Below are 22,734 nucleotides of genomic sequence, written 5' to 3'. Positions count from 1 at the left end.
CTTTTATTGATACTGAAAAATAGACAACAGCAGTTAATTTTCTTTTTTTATCTTTTTGTTTATTTCATTGCAAAACATGTTTTTTTTGTACAATTTATTTCAAAGACATATACAATTTGAGCTATTTCATGATATTAAATTCTCATGCATCTGCCAGTCGTTACTTGCCTTTTTTCATATCGTCTGAATAAAACGCCGATTCCTGATTCAACCAATCTCTGGAATAAAAGAGAACAACGAGTGCAGTTTTCTAGTGGAATCAGATCATTATTCATTACATATACATGTTATTTTTGTGTCTTCCGCCCCGCAGCCACTTTGTGAAGATGAAGGCCGCCCTGCTGGTGGAGCAGAGGCAGCTGGAGGACAAGATCCGCCTGGGGGAGGAGCAGCTGCGGGGGCTGAGGGAGAGCCTGGGCCTGGGCCTGGGTCTGGGTCTGGGCCTGGGGATGGGCATGTCCATGGGGTACGGGCAGTTTTAACGGCCGGCCGGGCGGAGCCCCCCTGGCCCTACGGGGCCATTTGCACAGTCTTTAAAAAAGGAGAAGCAGTCGGGATGTTTGGAGGCGCTTCCAGGTCGGCGACACCAACGAGGAAGAAGAAGGTGGACGGACGGCGTGTCCGGTGTCTGTCCCGACGCTAACGCTAACGCTAACCAAAGACCTTGGCGCTCACCGAGCGTCTCTTCCTGTGAGGATCACACACATACTGAATTTATCACTTTATACTCCCGTTACTGTAACACGTGTTTCCCCCCCGCGTGGAGTTTGACACTCGCCGCAGCATGTACAGAAGACACCGGTGTTTATATTGTATGCAGTGTGTGTGTATATAAATATATATATAGCGAGGTTTTTGATATTCGACTGGAGTTGGATGTAAAAGTTGAACTAAAGACAGGAGGGGGGGGGGGAGAAAAAAAAAAAGTCGGGACTTAAATGTATATTTGATTGTTGAAGGAGTCCAAAAGTCATTAGCGGTTTGTGTTGGAAGTTTTTTTATTTTTATTTTAAATCAATACGTTTGTTTAAGATGAAAGGTTTTTCTGCCGGCAGCCATTTTTCTAAATTCAGAGACGATCGTCTTTCCTGCCTCTGATAAAAAAATATCGATATTTTTAAAATAGTTCTTTAAATTAAAGACGAGGCTACAACTACTGGTTCCCTGAGTTTAGCATGAAGACTGGAAACGGAAGAAAACTCACTAATCGACATACAAGAAGTGACGTTTTGCTTTAATCTGGCAATTTAACGCCTTTGAAAAGGAAAACGTAAAAACACACCCACTTACGCAAGCGACACGCCCATATTAGTACTGGCCACGCCCACCTCATCAACAGACATGTCTGTATTAGCACTGTGGCCACGCCCATATCCGTATTGGCCACACCCACTCCAGTTCCCCGCCATTTCCAGTCCTTATGCAAAGCGAATCTAAGCTAATAAACAGAGGCTGCTAATATTTCGCTCTTAATCTGGACGACAGATTAAAATAGGCTTTTAAAAAAATATTTTAAAAGTGATTTGCGGCTTTAATTGACATAAAAAGGTTGTTTTCTCGTGTTAATTGGCCTAAAAGACATTTGGTTTTTTTAACGATTTAAGATTCGGAAGCAGGAATGTTCATACGTTGGCTGTTGGACGTTAAAAACCAGCTTCACGTTGCTCCGTTCCATCACTTTCCCCACTTAACTGTTGGCAAAAGTTAAAGTTTTGCCTTTAGAAGCAGCTTGAAGTTGAATAAACGTTCCAATTTTATTTTTTTTAATCGCTGCTGTTTTAATACCAAACAACCCTGAACTCACTATTACTTTGTATGAAGTGTATTCTTGTACAATAAAACCGCCTTTTTCTAAACCGACTGAGAACTTATTGAGTCGACAGGGGGAAACAAAAACAAAAAACGTTGTGTTCCAGTGTTTTTAAAACTGTTTTAAATGGATCTCAGAGCTCCTACCTCATAAAACATGTATTACAGAGACCTTTTGTGAGCTTTTAAATACACCAATGTGAGGAACAGGTACTATAAATATTAGAAAAGTGGCTTTCTGTTGTGATTTACACTCTGCGGGGTCAACAGTCTCTTTATGCTGCTGCAGCTTCCGGAGGGGAAATGTACTGGACCCCCTGCTGGGAAGAACGAGGAGGAGGAGTGGTTGAGTCATTCACAAGTATAATGTTAACAGAATCATTGGAGGGGAAAAAATGGTTGATTTTGACCAAATTGGGGAGAATAACTGGATCCAGAAGAAAACTTCAACTTTTACCATTATGTAGAAAATACGAATACTTTTTATCAACTAATATATGTTGATAAATTATTGCAATCAACTATTTATCAGATTAAATTTTATTGATTTTTTTTTTTATTTCTATAAATTCAATTTTATGCCATATTTTACTATTTGTTTGAAATCGTCTTTTTTAGTGTTAATATTTTGATATATTCTATTTTTCAGTTAAATTTACAAAACGTTAGATTTCATTTGATTATTTCAACTTAATTTTTAGTATTTTTAAAATTTTATTTTAATGCCTCGTTTTAGTATTTTCTTTTAAGTGACTTTATTTCTGATGGAATTCTTTATTTTATAACAAACTTATCGGGTCGTTTCTACAAGTGGCCACGAGATGTCGCCCTTTCGCTATTTTGAATAGCTCCAGTCTGCACACAGTGATAAAGTTGCACAACGTCCACAAACGATGTAAAAAGTGGTGCAGAATGAATAATGACAATAAGGAGGATAAAACGAGGTGTAAAACGATTTAAATAAGATGCAAATGGACCACAATGATCGTTACAAAGACATCAAAGTAACATAAAACAACAAAAGTGGTCATTAAAACGACAGATCGATAGGTTCTGGACCTACGGAGGTCGTGAGGTCTCGCGGTGGTTTCCCACGCGCGTGCCCGCGGCCTCGTTCTCTCTCTCTCTCTGGGCTCCTGTTAACAACAATTGAACACCGATGAGTCGAACTGCTCCACTGACCCAGTTGGAGAAGCGATAACTCGTCACTCGACGCATCTCCCCTGTTTCACAGACGGACCACGTCAAGCTGGCGTAAGTAAACAACAAGTTCCGGTTAACAAAATAAAACGGCACGTTTGAAAAATGTGCATACAAATGCACTTAATAACCGATTTATTAACGGTTCAACTTTGCTTTCAATTTTTATGATTATATTTCATGTATTCATGACGAGTAACCAGATGATTTAATACATTTTAGACTTAATAATTATAATAACCCATTTTATTTACCCGCCCATTTCGGGACATCTAATGTAACTCTACACAATAAACGTGACGAATGAGTTAAAATAATGTAATAACGGAACGAAGAATAAAATTTAAAAAACATTCGGCGATTTGCAGCAGCTCAACATCGTTCAACCGGAAGTGGTGACCTGCGTTATCTCGCGCGCTTTGCCCGATTGAAGTGACAAGACAAAATAACAAGAAATTGCGGTACAAATGTGCAGCTTGTCGTCGATTTTGTGAACTGAACATGAACGTCGCCCGCCGTGGATGTCGTTAAGGGTCTCTATTGGAAGTCGAAAAGCGGCGTTCGGGGTGAGCTGCTGTCAAGTTTCCACGGGCTCCTGTTGACATAAGAAGACGGGAGCAAATCCGAGTCACAAGACCGTTTGTCACTCCTCGGATTATGTCCTCTCACACAGGTAAAGTACGACTTCCTCTCATTTTACCCTCCCGAAAAGACGTCAAACCGAAGTTTTTTTTGTGGCGGTTTTCAAACGCGTGTGTTTCACGGGCGTCGTCTAGGCTCGTAGCTCTATGAGGAATAATAATAATAACCCGTCAGCAGGAGGCGGTTTACTAACGAGCAGCTGTGCTGGATGAGAAAAAAAAAAAAAAAAAAGACTAAAAGTGCGGAAATGGTTACGAAAACTTCCCTGTAACTAGAGATGTGTTGTCGTTACCGGCTGCGATGAGGCGGCTGGTCGGAGCAGCCGTGTGCCCGGAGTGAGAAGCCTCGCCGCGGGGTGCCTGTCTCTCCTTGTCTCGCGACACCATGTTTCACTTTCTGGCGAGTTTATATCGGAAATATGCAAGTGATCGAGGCAGAGGTACTATTTTTTTTTTTTTTTTTTTTTTCCTTTCCGAGAAGAAAACGACGTTAATCCGTGTGTTGATGGTTTAAATAGTTAAAAAAAACAAAAAACATAATGCCGGCTGTGTGTGGTCGTGAACAGGCTCCGGAGGGATGGACAACCCGGGGTACCGCACCGGGAGCTTCGACGGGCCCCACGCCGCCAGCGACGATGACGACGATGACGACGACGAGATGGTGGACATCGCAGGAGCGACCCTGGACTTCTCCACCACGGAGGATGACCCTCCTCTCTGCTCAGGTAGCCCAGCAAGTCCCCTCACCCCACCCCTACCCTACCCTACCCTCCTCCACCTGAACCAGGGTCCAGACAAACCATCAGAATCGGTTTTTTTTGTAGGGTACCTTTGACCTGGTTCCACAGGGTTCTTACGTCTTGCTCGGAGATTGTAGACACGTAGGGTTTTAAGGCGAACCCTTTCGTCGGTGTTCTTACACCTTCGCCCCCCCAAACCTTTGACACGTTGCTACACCTCTCAACGACGTTCTTCCGTCTTCTTCAGAATGTAGGTCTTCGCAAACCCACCGTCGCCTCTGACGACAGTCAAGGGGTGTCGTTCGGTCTTCGTCCCAACCCTCAAGTCGTCTCCGGTGAAGACCGAACTGTCTTTTTTTATCAGAAACGTGGTCCGGGACGACGTTTCTGATAAAAAGACGGAAGAATGTCTTCGAAACCCGTCGAACCGGGTTTCTGGGGAACAAACTAAAGGCAGAATCAACTTCAAGGATTTATCGTCTTTCTTAGTCTTGATGTGGAAGAAACAATAACTTATTTTAAAGTAGAAATTAAAACTGCCCAGTTATTGCAGTTTCATCGTGACGTCAACCAAAAAAACCCAGTTAATTATCTTTTCATGCACGTCAGGATTGTGATTTGCAAATTCCCAATGAAAGAAGGTTAATGGTGAAAGAAAAATGTGCATTTAACTTCAGAGAATGGACATAGTCATGTAATAAACTGCTAATTTCTAAGGCAGTTGGTCTTCTCACCAAAAACCTAACTTCTTGAGACATACACACACACACACACACACACACACACACACACACACAGTAAATGCTGCTTTAGGTTTCGAAAATCTCAAATGTATTTCCGCCATTTGAAGCTTAAAGCTTAAATCGTCTTGTATAATTCACTTTCATCTCTTAGTATGCGCTGCTTTAGGTTTATAAAACACATTTCAACCTTAAGTGACTTAAGTCCTCACGTGATTGCACTGTTATGTTATATTTAAGTGTTATACAAGTTGTTTTTTTTTATTTGTTCAGTAGTTTGTAGTATCTTTTCCCAACACGTGCTGCTTTAATTGTAAGAAAGACTATTAGTTTTAGTGGCTTCAGTCTTCACGTTATTAAAATAACCGTAAGGCGACTGCTTTTCTCTCCCGGTGAATTCCAGTCTGTCGGAATCGTGTAACGTCGTGTCACCGGTACGAACTGGTTCCTCCTCCGACGCAACTCAGACGTGCATAATTATCTTAAACTTATAATAACAGGTGATTGCTTCTGTTTTGTCGACGCAACTGCTCTTAAGAGGATCCTGCAGTTTCTTTTTATTTTTTTATTTTCTTCAGAGCTGGCAGCCCTTGGCAAAGCCGCTGGTATCGATGATTAACAATCCCTTTACAGTCATGCTGATGCAACACGGTGCGTTTATACAATAAGTGCAAAGTGTGCCACTTTTTACAATGGTCGTCACATTTGGTGGTCAGGATTTGTTACGAGGCGAGAGTGAAAACCTTCACTGGTCTTTGTGTTAATTCACAATCTGTGGGGGAAAAAACAGTTGAGGATTTTTGCTTTTAGTACCATTTAAAAAAAAAAAGACCGATTTTTAAAAGCTCTTTTGTTCAACTTCGAAACAGGAAACAAATATCAGATTTCAAACTGGAATAGCATGATGCATTACATTGTTTCTTACTGGCAGCGTTAAAAATCAAACTGCAGCTTTTTTTTTTTAAAGGCAAATCATCATTTCAGTGGTTTTTATTCCCCTTTTGGTGAAGTTGGCAGCTCGTGCAGCTTTTTAAAAACTCTCGATTTAAAGCCGAGCCGTCATGTTACAACGGCGTAGAGAATAGTACTTCTTTTCATCGTATTTTAATAGTTTTCGGTGAAAAGTCCGATTGTGATTGGAGCCTGAATTACACATTCTGAACTATGGACCATGACAGGAATGTTCAGTTTGAGGGGATTTTTTGGGGAATTTATCTGCAAATGAAAACAAAACATTTAAAGTTTGGGCACCAGAGCGAGAAGACCAAGACTTTGAGGGGGCACTCGATGTAGGGGGGTCACTTTTGATCACAACACCGCCTGTATTATCCCGTCTATCTCGCCTTTTCGCGTCGCGCTTCACACCAGCAGAAAGTATTGGAGCCACTCGTCGGCCGGCTCTGCCTTGTTTAACCTGTTGCTCAGGGAGCCATTGGCCTCGGGGGTTTTAGAGAGAAGAGTCCGGGGGGAGGGGGAGGGAGGGAGGGGGGGGGGGGGGGGTAAACAACCCGCCTCTGGAACAATACCAAAGGACTCTGGGGTCTGTTCTGTCAGCCTCCGACGAGACGGGTTGTTCTTTATCTCCTCGCCTCGCGCTGCTTCGAGATTTTTGAGTTCATCAAGAGGGAGACCCCCCCCCTCTCTCTCTCTCTCTCTCTCTCTTTACCCCCCACCCAATGAGATCCTTTCATTCCTAAAGCCAGCCGACAGGTTGTGTCTTGTCGAGAACGTCTGGCTCGACGACCCGCAATTTTTTTTTGCTTTTGCTTTTCAGGAACAAAAACGAGCTCAGGTCTCAAACATATATATATATATATATATATATCCATCTATATATATATATATATATATATATATATATATATATATATATATATATAGATGGATAGTTTTATCGTCTGACCCAAAGGTGTCAAAAAATGCTTCATACACACACTCATAAGTCAGTAAAGAACAGAACAGCAATAGCCTATATCCTAAAATATGCTAAAATTAGTATTAAAGGACGGTGTACGACACACATTGTTACTTAAAATCACAGAGAAGGGAACGGACTGCAAGTTTTCAGTTCTCGGAATTCTGTTTCCTTTGCTGTTGAGGGCTGTGACTGCAGAAGGAATGAAAGATTTTCTTTTTGTATATTTATTTTCTGGCCAGTGGGACTTTGTACCTTCTGCCTGATGGGAGGAGGGTGGAGGAGTGATGGAGGGGATGGGAGGGTGGAGGAGTGATGGAGGGGATGGGAGGGTGGAGGAGTGATGGAGGTGATGGGAGGGTGGAGGAGTGTTGGAGGGGATGGGAGGAGGGTGATGGAGGGGATGGGAGGGTGGAGGAGTGATGGAGGGGATGGGAGGGTGGAGGAGTGATGGAGGTGATGGGAGGGTGGAGGAGTGTTGGAGGGGATGGGAGGAGGGTGATGGAGGGGATGGGAGGGTGGAGGAGTGATGGAGGGGATGGGAGGGTGGAGGAGTGATGGAGGTGATGAGAGGGTGGAGGAGTGTTGGAGGGGATGGGAGGAGGGTGGAGGAGTGATGGAGGGGATGGGAGGAGGGTGGAGTGATGGAGGGGATGGGAGGGTGGAGGAGTGATGGAGGGGATGGGAGGAGGGTGAAGGAGTGATGGAGGGGATGGGAGGAGGGTGGAGGAGTGATGGAGGGGATGGGAGGAGGGTGGAGTGATGGAGGGGATGGGAGGGTGGAGGAGTGATGGAGGGGATGGGAGGGTGGAGGAGTGATGGAGGGGATGGGAGGAGGGTGAAGGAGTGATGGAGGGGATGGGAGGGTGGAGGAGTGATGGAGGGGATGGGAGGAGGGTGGAGGAGTGATGGAGGGGATGGGAGGAGGGTGGAGGAGTGATGGAGGGGATGGGAGGGTGGAGGAGTGATGGAGGGGATGGGAGGAGGGTGGAGGAGTGATGGAGGGGATGGGAGGGTGGAGGAGTGATGGAGGGGATGGGAGGAGGGTGAAGGAGTGATGGAGGGGATGGGAGGAGGGTGGAGGAGTGATGGAGGGGATGGGAGGGTGGAGGAGTGATGGAGGGGATGGGAGGAGGGTGAAGGAGTGATGGAGGGGATGGGAGGAGGGTGAAGGAGTGATGGAGGGGATGGGAGGAGGGTGGAGGAGTGATGGAGGGGATGGGAGGGTGGAGGAGTGATGGAGGGGATGGGAGGAGGGTGGAGTGATGGAGGGGATGGGAGGGTGGAGGAGTGATGGAGGGGATGGGAGGGTGGAGGAGTGATGGAGGTGATGGGAGGGTGGAGGAGTGTTGGAGGGGATGGGAGGAGGGTGATGGAGGGGATGGGAGGGTGGAGGAGTGATGGAGGGGATGGGAGGGTGGAGGAGTGATGGAGGTGATGGGAGGGTGGAGGAGTGTTGGAGGGGATGGGAGGAGGGTGATGGAGGGGATGGGAGGGTGGAGGAGTGATGGAGGGGATGGGAGGGTGGAGGAGTGATGGAGGTGATGGGAGGGTGGAGGAGTGTTGGAGGGGATGGGAGGAGGGTGGAGGAGTGATGGAGGGGATGGGAGGAGGGTGGAGGTATGGAGGGGATGGGAGGGTGGAGGAGTGATGGAGGGGATGGGAGGAGGGTGAAGGAGTGATGGAGGGGATGGGAGGAGGGTGGAGGAGTGATGGAGGGGATGGGAGGAGGGTGGAGTGATGGAGGGGATGGGAGGGTGGAGGAGTGATGGAGGGGATGGGAGGGTGGAGGAGTGATGGAGGGGATGGGAGGAGGGTGAAGGAGTGATGGAGGGGATGGGAGGGTGGAGGAGTGATGGAGGGGATGGGAGGAGGGTGGAGGAGTGATGGAGGGGATGGGAGGAGGGTGGAGGAGTGATGGAGGGGATGGGAGGGTGGAGGAGTGATGGAGGGGATGGGAGGAGGGTGGAGGAGTGATGGAGGGGATGGGAGGGTGGAGGAGTGATGGAGGGGATGGGAGGAGGGTGAAGGAGTGATGGAGGGGATGGGAGGAGGGTGGAGGAGTGATGGAGGGGATGGGAGGGTGGAGGAGTGATGGAGGGGATGGGAGGAGGGTGAAGGAGTGATGGAGGGGATGGGAGGAGGGTGAAGGAGTGATGGAGGGGATGGGAGGAGGGTGGAGGAGTGATGGAGGGGATGGGAGGGTGGAGGAGTGATGGAGGGGATGGGAGGAGGGTGAAGGAGTGATGGAGGGGATGGGAGGAGGGTGGAGGGGATGGGAGGGTGGAGGAGTGATGGAGGTGATGGAGGGTGGAGGAGTGATGGAGGTGATGGGAGGGTGGAGGAGTGATGGAGGGGATGGGAGGAGGGTGAAGGAGTGATGGAGGGGATGGGAGGGTGGAGGAGTGATGGAGGGGATGGGAGGGTGGAGGACTGATGGAGGGGATGGGAGGAGGGTGGAGTGATGGAGGGGATGGGAGGGTGGAGGAGTGATGGAGGGGATGGGAGGAGGGTGAAGGAGTGATGGAGGGGATGGGAGGAGGGTGGAGGAGTGATGGAGGGGATGGGAGGAGGGTGGAGTGATGGAGGGGATGGGAGGGTGGAGGAGTGATGGAGGGGATGGGAGGAGGGTGGAGGAGTGATGGAGGGGATGGGAGGAGGGTGAAGGAGTGATGGAGGAGGGTGGAGGAGTGATGGAGGGTATGGGAGGGTGGAGGAGTGATGGAGGGGATGGGAGGGTGGAGGAGTGATGGAGGGGATGGGAGGAGGGTGGAGGAGTGATGGAGGGTATGGGAGGGTGGAGGAGTGATGGAGGGGATGGGAGGAGGGTGGAGGAGTGATGGAGGGTATGGGAGGGTGGAGGAGTGATCAGGATGGCTTCCCTGATCACGGAGTTTACTGGTGTATATATATATATAATTTTCTCATTTAAAGCTGCTAATCCCGAGATCAGTGTTGATTTATGTTGAATCGTTTCCCTCGAAAACTTCCACTGTGACTTTCTTCTTTCGCGTCCCTCCGGCTGCTTCACTAATATTTGTCCGTCGACCTTCCCGTCTTATTATTTAAAAAATCTGTCAACAGCTTCAGGGAGGAAGTGACGCTCGTCTCTAAAAAGCCAAGCCGATGTACATTAAAGAAAACGGCCACTTTTCAAAAGAAACACAAATCAGTTGACTTAATTTTCATCTGGTTCATTCAGCGATCCGTGTTTCTGGGCTGTAATGGAGAAAACTCATGTAAACTCGACATCGGAAGGTCAATTAATGTCGAAATGAGTCTAAAAATCTAAGTTTCTCTACATTTTACTCCAGATACGTCACTTTAAATATTAAAAAAAACAATAAAATCTAGAACTGCCGGTCGTATTTAGACTCATTTCTTATTCCTGATTTGATCTAGAAATCCTTCTCCACTTATTGTCTTTCACATAACGTCATGCAGAGCAGTTTTTGAAACGTCGTTGACGAAAACACGCACACAAGACAAACGATTATTCCGCTTTTGCGCGAAAGGTGACGTTTTATTTGCAGTTTTACAGCTTGATTGTCCAGTTTACAAGTGTTCTATTGTACGCTTACATGGCTTTTTTTTTTTTTTTTAACTGCTCAGTTTTAAATCCGTTCCTCACCCTTATCATCAGTGCAACTTTTTGCCTCGCTTGACTTTTCGCTGCCGTCAGTGCAGGTTGATGGGGACAATGATTGACGGGGAATAAAGCATATTCAGACACGGTGGCGATGTTTACCTCGGGGAGGCTGCAGAGATTAAGAGATCTAAATCTGCATTTAAATACACACGTTTCTCCAGGATTTCAGGTGAAATCAAGTTCATCCGGGGACGTTTTGCACTCCAGAATTTCACCACAGCTGCAAATCTGTCACGGCTTTTTTTTGCCTCCGTGGTCGTAGAAAATTCCTCGTCCCTCCGCGGTATGCAGGATCTGCTGAACTTCCCTGTTCTTCCTTTTTACTGGACGGCACTCCTGCACATTCCCCGGATCCAGCCGAGCCGGTGTGTGTGTGTGTTTGTGTATGTGTGTGTGTGTGTGTGTGTGTGAAGCAGCCCCGAGGGGGGAGGAAATCGCTTAAAAGCTTAAATTAGGCTCATGTGGTTTCACGCTGAGCGCCGAGCATGAGCCTCCTGTTATTCAGGCCGCTCATGACACTATCAAAACATCCTGTAGAGAAATGTGTCCGACGCTTGCTTTCGCCATTTTGCCCCCCCCCCCCCACCCGACCCCTCCTCCCTCCGACGACGCCGGATTAATTCCGGGGGATTCCAAAATGTGATTTTGGACTTTTGGTCGAAGACTTCAAGTGAAATCCGCCACGAACAAACAAAACACTGACATAGTTTTCATAACGTTTTGCAGTGTAAACGCCAAAAACGTCCCTGAAAAGGAAACGAGGTTGTCACGGAAACGGGGCCTTCATATCGAGATATGATCGGCTCTGATAGGGTTAAAAAAAAACAAAAAACAAACTCCAGCTTGCGGCTTCTAAAGAGGAAATTAATGTCAATTTAAAGCGTCACGTCGACTGTAGGTACACGCTAATGCTAATGCTAATGCCGCGTGCAGTCAAAACATCTGTGTTGCTTTCATAATGAGTTGAGGAGATTTATCAAAATAAAAAAAAAAAAACCGTGAGCTTTGCCTGATAAGAGCATTAATCAGGGCTTTTATTATGGGACCGCTGCAGTGAGTCGAGGCGATGACTCATCGCCATCACGGTTCCTTAAAAGTTGTTCCAGATGTTGAAATAAAATAATACATCAACTGTGTTTTTTCCTGAGAATTTGCGAAAGACGCTTACCAGGAAGCGAACTTTGGAACATGAGGGTGGGGGGGGTGGGGTGGGGGGGGGGGGGGGGGGGGGGGGGGGCAACACTTCTTGTCCTGTGGACGTTAGAACTCAGGGAATCTTGTTGCCGTGACGATTTTTAAGTCAAAAACGTGAGCCGAGGACGTCCTGGTGGCTGTCGGCGAGCGTCACCGGGGGGGTCAGGAGACGCCCGTTCCCATGGCGATCAGCCCGCAAAGGTTCAAGGTTCAGCCTCGCCGGAGACTGTGTGTCTTTTCTTTTTTTGTGTGTGTGTGTGTGTGTGTGTGTGTGTGTGTGTGTGTGTGTGTGTGTGTGTGTGTGTGTGTGTGTGTGTGTGTGTGTGTGTGTGTGTGTGTGTGTGTGTGTGTGTCATCTGGAGACAGACTGCATACTGGGAAGTTTTGGCAAACGGCAATGTTCCCGAAGGAGATTTAGAGTTTGGTGTGTAACGCAGTGATTTCAGTGTAGCCCCCCCCCCCACCATCACCCCCCCCCCCCCAAAAAAAAAAGCAAAAGTGCCGAGCTCAGCTGGAAACTCGCTCCACTCCTGACCTATTTTTCTGAGCAGTGCTCCATTAACGTCGCGTGTTCTTTGCTCAGAATCTCTTTTTTCTTTGTTCTTTGTTGTAACAAACCTTTGACTTGCTCTCTGCAAGGAAAAAACCTTGCTTTTTTTTTTTGGGTCGTGACGCCTCATCGATCTGTTCCCGTCGGTGATGCAAAACTAAAGTCGCTTCTCGAGAAGCTGGGAACCCTTGGGAGCTTTTATATATATAACAATAAAAGCCAAATGAGAGAAAAATCTGAGGTTATGTTGGGAAAAAGCCGTGAGAACTCACTAAATTCATATTTTTTTCGCATCCCTGAGAGACAGAAAAAAATGTCTGTTTTCACGGAATGCTTATGTTCCAGTTTAGACACGTTTTACTGTTTTTTTTGTTTTGTTTTTTACTTTTTAGCGTTTCCTTTTGTCGCTTTGTAAATGTAACGCTATGATGTCATAATGGACTATAAGACTTAGACTTTCTTTATTGTCATTGCACAGTACATCACACAGTGAGGAAACTGGCAACGAAATGTCGTTGCTTAGCAACCGGTAAAAAAGGCATTAAAAAAAGGACGTATTTAAATATATTTAAAAAGTAGTGCAATTTTAAATAAGGTGCATATGAACGTTGAATAAAAGAGCAGGATGAGAAATGGGATCGATTAAAATTGAATAATGAAGTATGATGTTATTTGGTATTTATATAAAGCGTTAACCAATCAAATGCCTGGAAAATTGACAGGAACATGGATTCTTTGTAATTGTGCTTATTTAATGGGGATTCTTCTGTTTTGTTTGATTTTTTTTCGTCAAAGAAAAGGACTGAACTCGACACTACAAGATTTAAAGAACATTTTAAAGCATTAAACGTCATTCAGTGGATTTTGCAATAATTACGGCCTTTTAAAAATAAACACATTTTATTCCTCGCGGCAAAAACCTGCATCTTAACGGGTTTAAATCGTCGGAATGTGAATAAAGTTCAGCCGTATCTCCTGTAAATACACAGAACTGACTGTCAATACCAACGTTTTAACACTTTTTGTGCGGCGGCCTGATAAGGCGGTCCTGCTGAGGTCACGTGGGGGGGAGGGAGGGAGGGAGGGGGGAGGGGGGGCTTCATCCACACACTAAACTCTCATTATTCACTTTCATTCACTCGTTCATTCCCGTCCAGGATGTGATATTCAAAACACGGCAGCGTTCCCACAATGTCCAGCAGAAAGTCAATTATAATGAGAAATCACCCCCCCCTCGTGGTTATCGGGGTCTCTCATCATTCTGGGGGGGAGGGGGGAGGGGGGGTCAGACCTTATAAACATGTGACATCATCGCTACGCAACGAGATCCTTCAGCCAATGAGGGAGCGGCTCAGCCGACCGCCGTCCACTTGAGGAGTTCAGGGAAAAGAATTCCAGTTTCTCTGGTCTGGTTGTGGAAACTGGAACTGCAGAGGTTTTTATTTTGGGGGGGAGGGAGGTGGGGGGGGGGTGAGAGATGGTCTGGGAGTCCTGCAGTCCACAGCTGGACGAGGAACAGCTGCTTGGAAGCGGTGAGTTTGTGTCTCTTTATGGTCTGAGATATATGTATATATATATATATATATATATATATATATAAGGAACTTTGCTCCTATTGAATAAGTTCGTCATCACTTTCTGTCGGCCAATCAGAGTTATTGATTAATTCCATTAATCTCATCACGTCATGTGGTCCATGTTTCTGTCCTGCTTGCGTTGGTGCTCAGTGTGTTTGTATTTACAGCTCTGTGGGGAAAACTAAACACTCTTATCTGTGTGTGTGTGTGTGTGTGTGTGTGTGTGTGTGTGTGTGTGTGTGTGTGTGTGTGTGTGTGTGTGTGTGTGTGTGTGTGTGTGTGTGTGTGTGTGTGTGTGTGTGTGTGTGTGTGTGTGTGTGTGTGTGTGTGTGTGTGTGTGGCATCTACTTCCTATTTCATAAACTGACACGGTCAGTTTGATTGTATTTACTTTATTTTGACCGGCTTCCAGTTCCAATCTTTAGTAAATTAACTAAATATTGTGAGTTTTTTCTTTCTTTGTTTTTTTTTTTTTTTTTTATGTCTTCATGTCAAATGAGTCCCTTTAAAATGAGAAACTTCCACATTCCAGTGTGTTTGGGTTTTATTTCCCCCCCCCCTCAGACCTTCACGGTGTTGTGGCTACAATGAGGAAGGATGAAAGAGCAGTTGGAGGTTGTTTTTTTTTAATGTTCCCTAATGTTGGTCAAGGTTACTTCTTAAAAAAAAAAAACTCTTTTTATCTTGAACTCATGAATGCCTCTTATTAGTGGCTCTCTAAAGCTTTCACTTGATTATACATGAAGACATGATTGTCTCCTCGCAAAAAAGAACAAACAAACTTAAAAACCGTGAAAATCTCTGGAAGAATAAAGGTAAAGCAGCTAAAATGTCAAAAAAATAGTTAAATTGGCTAAAACCAGCTAGAAAATGTAAAAAGGACAAATTAAAATGGCAAAAATGTTTTAAAAAAAACACCTAAAAATGGTAAAACTGTAAAAATGGGTCGAATATGAAAATCAACTTCAATTACAAGAAAGGGTGAAAATGTTAAAAACAAAGAAAAATAATAAATTGAAAAGTCAAAACAGGTAAAATGGCTCAAACATTTAAATGCATTTAAAACCTTTTATCTCTCACTTTCTCGATGATGCCCGCCGTCTTTCGGCTGCTCGTTTTCCGGGGTCTCAACAAATTATGGGATGTTTTCTTGGGTTTGAGACGTTCTTTTCTCCACTGGCTGTAAAAAAACAACTGTTCCTTATTCTTATTGCAGGAAAAGCCTGTTGAAAAGTCTTTCCCATTGGGGCTCAAACTTTACCATAACTGCACCTTTTGTAGTTTTAAAAACACCTAAAGACCCTAAAAATGTGGATCGATCACATTTCTAGACATTTTCCTGTATTTTGCACCAGAAAGTTTCATTAAAATGAGCTTTATGCTGCAATTGTAGTAATTTTCTTCGTTTTTTGTGAAAGTATAGACGTTTCCGTAGCATATACTCTTTGGGAAAAGTTGAAATTTAAAAGCTTTCATGGCGCTATTTTACCATTCCAGATGGAATCTATCCCTCTCGCTGATCACTTGACGTAGAACATGTTAAACACTACAGCGTTTCTAAGTTCGGCTTGTCATTATGACTCGCTCTGTGACTCATTGTGCGACTCAGCACTTTTTCATCGCAGTGTTTTCTATGTAGTGCAGGTGATTGTTCCTGTATTTTTACTAATGATTAAGCTGTTGTGGTTCAGATGGACATTATTATCTCCAATTTTCAGTCATTTTTGGATAAACACACCTTTTATATAAAATGCACCACTAAAATGTAAAAAGTAATGTGAATTTCACAACCTGTATTCTAATTTTTTTTTTTTTTTGACTTTTACTTCGGTAAATACTCTCATTATTAGTTCAACTTGAGTAAATATTTTGTGTGTGTTTGCCTTTGAGTTCCTTGTGCGTTGCGTAATCCGAGAGACTTTACGACACAGAGGCTAGACGACCCGTCACGCGATAAGTTATCACCTTAAGTTACCCTTATTTAAACACTAACTCCACATCGTAGCTCCACACCCCTTGTTTTTAATCTCCTTTCCATGTAGATATGGCAACATGAGTTAAAAGTTCTTTGTTGGCTCTCCCGGGAGCGACACTTTGAACTAGTCGAACTCGTCGGACCAGACGACTAAATGCTTCTGTTGTTTTAAAGTTTTGAAATGTGGCTCGTGTTTGTGAGGTGACTAAAGCAGACCGCTTTGAGGCGGCGAGATGAAAGGACATGAAAGTGAGTGTTGAGTCAAAGACAGTGTTGCAGGGTAAATCCCGTTTCTCACTCAGTGGAGTTTTACCGTGAATTAACCTGCAAGTCGCTTGAATTTAAGGTACTTGACTAGAGTAATGTTGCATAAATGTCCAAAATGAAGCGTTAAACGTCAAGAAATAAAACGCGGGAGGTCTCAACTTTTGCACAAAGTGAGAAAAAAAGCTGCTTAAAAGAAATGCAAATTTAGAATAGAGAGTGTGGAGGAGCTTTTAATGCAAAAGGAAAGGATGAAACAAGATATGGTACAAAGTTTAAGTGATATACGTCTTTTTAAATCATTTTATTTGTATTGAAATATAAAATTGTTGGTATTTGTGATTAACTTTGAGGAGTTATACTTAAAATATCAAAAATGAGCAGAAACACACTCTTGATGGAGCAGAAATATAAAAATAGCATTTTATAGGATGCGTAATGTCACAAATATGACAAAACTAGTCACCCTGAAGTCGGACGATTTGCTCTAAGTGGGATAGAAATGTAAAAGTAGTTTCACAAACATTATAACGGAGAGGGGAAATTAAAAATGACCGAATATCAGAACCTCGGCGTTTAATTTTACTGCTTGTTTTTAATAAAGAATGGAGCACGAATCAATGCAACACTGCAGCATTTATCCGTCGACGGATTTACAGCTGAGATATTGATCTTTAAAAACACGACCCGGCGCCACTTCCCCTGCAACCCACGGGGTTTCCGCCATTAATACCGATTGTTTCAGTCCCATAATGACACATCTGCATCCAGCTGGAATGGAACCTCCCCCGGCCTTCCTGCGTCGTTTCCTGTTTCCGTCCCGGCCCCGGCGTTCGATCGGCCGTCCGGTACCGACCGCCGATCCCGACCGCCATTGTCCAGAATGGGCGTCATCAGTTACGAGCGGCACAATACGCATTCTCCCCGGCTGCTTTGTGCAGCGCTTTGCCCCACTTTTGATAACGGTCGGCATTAATAGTGGGGCTGCCTCTGTTAGCACTTTCTCAAGGCCTCAGTGTGTGTGTGTGTGTGAGAATGTGTGTGTGTGTGTGTGTGTGTGTGTACAGTCGGGGGCTTCTTACCCTGCCGCTGCTGACATGCTAGTTTTTGCAGTACAACACCTGCTTTGCTAACCGGGTCCACTCGGCTATAAATAACCTCCGATCAGAACGAGATAAAAGACCGTCGATGCATGAGACACAAATTCGTCCAGTCTTCAAAGAGTTCAAAGAGCTTCAAAGAGCTCCTTCAACCAATCTCAAGCTCATATTGCGACGCTTTCGTTGGTTAATAATGATCACCTTGTTTGAACTGGGGTTTTTTAAAGCTGCAGATTGAAAGAATTCATGCTTGTAACCCAAGATTTAAGTGAATTGAATCCATCAGCAGTTTGGTTCAATGTGCTGATCTCTGCCGCCCACTAGTGGCCACCGGCAGGAGTTGACGTTGTGAAATTGGCCTCCAGCCAACACTTTCTCACATAGTTTTTTTTTTGTTTTGTTTTTTATTTCTCCCCCCCATCAGTCACATACTTAAAAAAAAGCTCATAACTTATATTAAATCAGCTGATCGAAACAATGCCGTTGCCTTGTGACGATGTTAGTGCGCAACTCACTCTTCCCTGGTCTCTCTCTCTCTCTCTCTCTCTCTCTCTCTCTCTCTCTCTCTCTCTCTCTCTCTCTCTCTCCCAGGAGGCTACGATGGTGATGAGTACAGCAGCAGCAGCAGCAGAGCATCCAGGATGAACGGCAGCGGTCCCACCAGGCTGGTGGACCCGCTGGAGGACCCTCTGCCCGGGGTGGGCACCTACGAGGACTTCAACACCATCGACTGGGTCCGAGAGAAGAGCAAGGACCGGGACCGGCACAGAGAGGTAACGCTCCCCCCTCCTAACCCCCCCACCCCCACCCGAACCAAACTCGCCGCCGTCTCCGCATCGCTTCTCCTCGACTCTCACCCGTGTCGAATTCTCCCCCCCGCCACAGATCACCAAGAAGAGCAGACAGTCGACGCTGGATCTGCTGCGCAGCATCGTCGACGCCTTCTCCGGCTGGCTGCTGATGCTGCTGGTGGGACTCAAGACGGGTACGCCGCACACTCCGTCCCGCTTAAATCCACCGCTGTCACGAAGTATTTGACGGCGCTTTTCACGGCGCCCGGCTCGGTAAACACGGCCGGACATGTCTGTACCTGCTCCTCCTCTCGCATCAGCTGCAGGTTAATTCCCGCGTGGCGACGGCCGGCAGGTGTTGCAGCGGCGCCGCAAATAGACACGCTTCTGCATAGGATGAGTTCACGTTGTGCCGATTTTGTGGAGGTTTGTTCAGGATCTAGGAACTCGCGTTACGGCGAAATTCATCGAGGTTCTTCAACTCGTACTCAGAGCGAATCACGGCGTTCCACAAGGTTCTGTGTTGGGACCCGCACGTTATATAGTGAAACTTCGTTTATCGTCCACTCCAAACATGTTAAATATTGTCCGTCAGAGCTTTTTGGGGTTTGCGGAAGAGGTTTAAGGGAAAAAAAAAAAAACGGAGTTCTGAATGAAGACTTTTATACTCAGAATTTCAACTTTAAACTCATAGTTTTGAGTTTAAAATCAGAATTCTGAGAAAAAAGTCAGAATTCTGACTTTTAAACTTAGAATTTCAACTTTAAACTCAGAATTCTGAGTTTAAAAGTTAGAATTATGACTTTTAAACTCAGAATTTCGACTTTAAAAGTCAGAATTCCCAGAAAAAAAAGTCAGAATTCTTACTTTTAAACTTAGAATTTCAACTTCAAACTCAGAATTCTTAGTTTAAAAGTCAGAACACAGGTTAATTTTTTCCCCTTCCATAGGAGTTATATTAGAGGTGGGGTTCTTTAAAAAATGTCAGTAATGTGTGTGATCTGATCTTAAAAGTTCATCACCAACCACAGAAAGTGTCATTTTCTTTTCTCAAGGTTAAAAAGACACTTCTACACTCAGTAGACTACTTGGAAATTAGGAATTGCAATGGAAGTGTGTTATTATGGATGTTTGTGATGAAGATTTGTTCATACGAATCAAATCAAATCAGACTTTATTTATAGATAATAATGCATATTTCTTAGTAAATGTCTGTCGAAGGTTCTACAATCATCTTGATATATATATTTACTTCAAGTTTATTTCTGCAGTTTTAAGTTAAAACAGTCAGTCTGTGGTTTGATTAATGCGTTTTTCGTAACAGTAAATAAAAATCCATTTGAAAGGAAGTGGGACGCTTTGGGATTTAAGTCACAGAGATTGAATCTCGTCCCCCAGGCGCCATCGCCGGCGGCATCGACATCGCGGCCCACTGGCTGACGGACATGAAGGAGGGCGTGTGCCTCATCGGCTTCTGGTTCAACCACGAGCACTGCTGCTGGACGTCCAACGAGACCACGTTCCAGGAGAGGGACCGGTGCCCGCAGTGGAAGAGCTGGGCCGAGCTCATCACCGGCACCCCGGAGGTGAGACCAGGACGTCAACTCATCCAGATGTGTGCGTCTCAAGAGACGTTGGATATACGGGGGACGATTCGCACCCATAATCTCCAGATGTCTTTAAACGCGTGCGAGGAATTATATATCCTTCGTCAATTCAGTGAATAAAAATCCCTGATTTACTTTATTTAAAGTATTTTAAAACCATTTCTGAGCACATGTATGCATACGATGCTCAAAAACGTCCTGTATTTTCAGAACAGCATTAATCTTGATTTGATTTAACATGTCATTTCCCTTCTCTTCGATGCAGAAGTGGTTTTATGCATAGTTAAAAAAAAAAAAAATTGCAATAGATGAGAGTTATTCAGGCGTCTAAATGTGATTTCTTAGACTTAGACTTAGACTTTCTTTATTGTCATTGCACAGTACATCACACTGTGAGGAAACTGGCAACGAAATGTCGTTGCTTAGCAACCGGTAAAAGGGGCATTAAAAAAAAACTTATTTAAATATATTTAAAAAAAAGTGGTGCGAACAGACAAACATTTAAAATAAGGTGCACGGACGTTAAATAACAGAGCAGGATGAGAAATGGGATAAATTAAGTTGAATAATTGCACAGTGTGATGTTATTTGGCATTTAGAAGCCTCTCGTCCAATTATACTGTTTACATGATCACTGGAATGATCTGATGACTCCAGAATTCAGCAAACGATTGTATTTTTGGATGAATGATTAAATATTCTCCACATCAGGAACTCTCAACGTGAATCTTATTTCTTGTGTTTTGGCTCCATCTACTGGCCGGACGGTGTCACAATCACAAGAGCGTCTCCACTGACTAATGACGTTGCTGTTCCTTTGTTTCTCTCAGGGAGCGTTCGCTTACATCGTGAACTACCTGATGTACATCTTCTGGGCTCTGCTCTTCGCCCTGCTGGCCGTGTCGCTGGTCCGGGCCTTCGCCCCGTACGCCTGCGGCTCAGGAATCCCAGAGGTGAGAACAAGACGTGGGATGTTTTTTCCCCGGTGTATTAAAAATGGAAAATATGCTTAAATATCCATCGTAGGGATTTTATTAAATCGTATTAAAAGCAGCTGATTGATCCTGACTTGTATATTAACATTTGGCAAAGTTTTCCAACTTTCTGTTCGAATTAAAGACTTTGAACTTGAGCCGAGAATTAGAAAGTTAAATTGAGAATTTGACTTCAACCGTAAGTGGCTCCTGATCTGAAACTGTATTTCTCAACTTCAGCGAAATTATTATAAATCATTATTGAGTGAATTACTTGCATTAGTGTTCCATTTCAAACTTAAATCCATCCATGTGAGAACAAGACGTGGGATTGTTTGGTTGATCGTTGATGGTTCGGTGGATTAAAAATGGGAAAATATGCTTAAATATCCATCGTAGGGATTTTATTAAATCATATTAAAAGCAGCTGGTTGATCCCGACATGTATTTTAGAATTTGGCAACGTTTTCCAACTTTATGTTTGAATTAAAGACTTTGAACTTGAACCTAGAATTAGAAGGAAATTAGAAATTGAAAGATAGAAATTGTTTATTTCAGATTTAACACAATCCATAAACAGTTCAGGTTTTTTTTTTAATTATATGTTAATTTCTTAATTAATGACTTTGCTTTATTTGTGTTTAACCACTGACGTCAGCTGATTTCTATTCTGGGTCATTTAAAGTGAACAGTTGGTGTTTTCTATCAATTGAACCATTATAACCCCATTATAATATTTTCCCCGCTTATTTTTTGCCATATTTTCTTTAAAACCCCTCAATTGATGACACAGTTGAGTACGTGTGTTTTTTTTAGGGATCGTGATTCAAATTTTCACGATTGTGATTCAAAGAACAGTCACGGCCAGAACTCTTCCCTTCTCCTCCCACGTGGAGTGTTTGAACAGTAACACTCCTCCGTCCACCGCCTATTTATTCTCCCCTTTCTTTATTTGCTTTTAATAAGCCATGTGTGGCTCCGTCTCGTCCTTCCTTCCCTCCAGCTCCAGTCCACACTTCATTTATTTACACTTTGCCTTCTGCTCCCCTGTCGTTCTTCCATCACTTTGCATTTTTTTTTTTTTTTTTTTTTTGGTACATTTGCTTTCTCTGCCTCTAAGGAAGCGGTCAGCTGTTGGAGATTAACGGCTTATTTGAAAGATAAACAGCCCAAAAACAAACTCCAATTTCACAAACGCCCAATTAGGGGGTGTGCGATATGGACAAAAAATAACATCTCGATATTTTGGGGGATTTTGACGATAACGATAATTAGACGATATTCTTTAAATGTGTGTTTTTTACAGCCAGCTAGTGGATGATGTTAATGGACACAACGTTTTAAAGGCAAAATGCACCACCTGAATCGGCACCGTTTCTTTTGCTGTATAATTGGTGATAGCATTTTGTTACGTCTCGCCATCGGGCGCTTTTTTTCGTCACAAGGCAGTTTTCTGTTGATTGAGTCGGCTAACGTCTGTTGGCTGTGTCGTGCAGCAGGTAGCGTTACCTTCGCCGACTTAGCTTTTTCTTTGGCGGCTAGCTTTTGACATTCTTCGTATTCCTTCGTGTGGTTGGTCCGCAACAGGTTGGTTGTCGAGCTGCATTTAGCGGCAACGGCTTTTCGACAAACTTTGCGGATCACGGTCTTTTGGGTCACGTCAGTCTTCTCAAAGCCAAAGTACTTCCATGCAACTGAAGTCGATCCACGTCTTGGGATTAAATCTTCTGAAGTCGGAGCGTCCGCGGGCGGTGTGTCCACGTTGTCTTTCAAATGTTTATGTTTAGAGGCGCGCTAACCCGCCGGGAACACGCCAGTGAGAGATCGTGTGACCTGCTGCGGTTTGCTGCTTTACGCAAGTTTACGTAACTCTTGTTCAGTGAATGTGTGGGGTTTTAGTTGTTTTAGTGAAGTCATTTGCATACTCCATAACGTAAATTTGCACATCGTTAAAACAACAATGACGATATTATCAGATTCAGATTCATTTATTTGCCATTTGCAGTAA

The 22,734-nt window shown here is 44.3% G+C and overlaps 2 protein-coding genes across 4 annotated transcripts in view; both read left to right on the top strand.

The window, feature by feature from the left end:
* Nucleotides 1–1,856, top strand: part of shroom4 (shroom family member 4) — a 61,047-nt gene extending 59,191 nt beyond the window's left edge. For both annotated transcript variants that reach the window (XM_080519180.1, XM_080519181.1), the window contains one exon: nucleotides 314–1,856. In XM_080519180.1, coding sequence (XP_080375306.1) covers nucleotides 314–482 — 169 coding nt within the window. In that variant the 3' untranslated portion in view covers nucleotides 483–1,856. The remainder of the gene's footprint in view (nucleotides 1–313) is intronic.
* Nucleotides 1,857–3,489: 1,633 nt separating this feature from the next.
* The window catches only part of clcn5b (chloride channel, voltage-sensitive 5b), a 39,792-nt gene continuing 20,547 nt past the window's right edge, over nucleotides 3,490–22,734 (top strand). The window contains exons 1-6 of one of the 2 annotated variants that reach the window (XM_080519175.1): nucleotides 3,490–3,682; nucleotides 4,217–4,375; nucleotides 17,946–18,127; nucleotides 18,240–18,339; nucleotides 19,544–19,731; nucleotides 20,583–20,705. In XM_080519175.1, coding sequence (XP_080375301.1) covers nucleotides 3,667–3,682; nucleotides 4,217–4,375; nucleotides 17,946–18,127; nucleotides 18,240–18,339; nucleotides 19,544–19,731; nucleotides 20,583–20,705 — 768 coding nt within the window. In that variant the 5' untranslated portion in view covers nucleotides 3,490–3,666. Of the gene's footprint in view, nucleotides 3,683–3,967; nucleotides 4,091–4,216; nucleotides 4,376–17,945; nucleotides 18,128–18,239; nucleotides 18,340–19,543; nucleotides 19,732–20,582; nucleotides 20,706–22,734 lie in introns of those variants that run through there. The other variant, XM_080519174.1, reaches the window with a different exon arrangement.

The sequence above is a fragment of the Blennius ocellaris genome (genome assembly GCF_963422515.1).
Source record: "Blennius ocellaris genome assembly, chromosome: 23".
NCBI classification, from domain to species: domain Eukaryota; kingdom Metazoa; phylum Chordata; class Actinopteri; order Blenniiformes; family Blenniidae; genus Blennius; species Blennius ocellaris.
The sequence above is the reverse complement of the archived record's forward strand: the minus strand, read 5'-3'. Positions and strand labels throughout refer to the sequence as shown.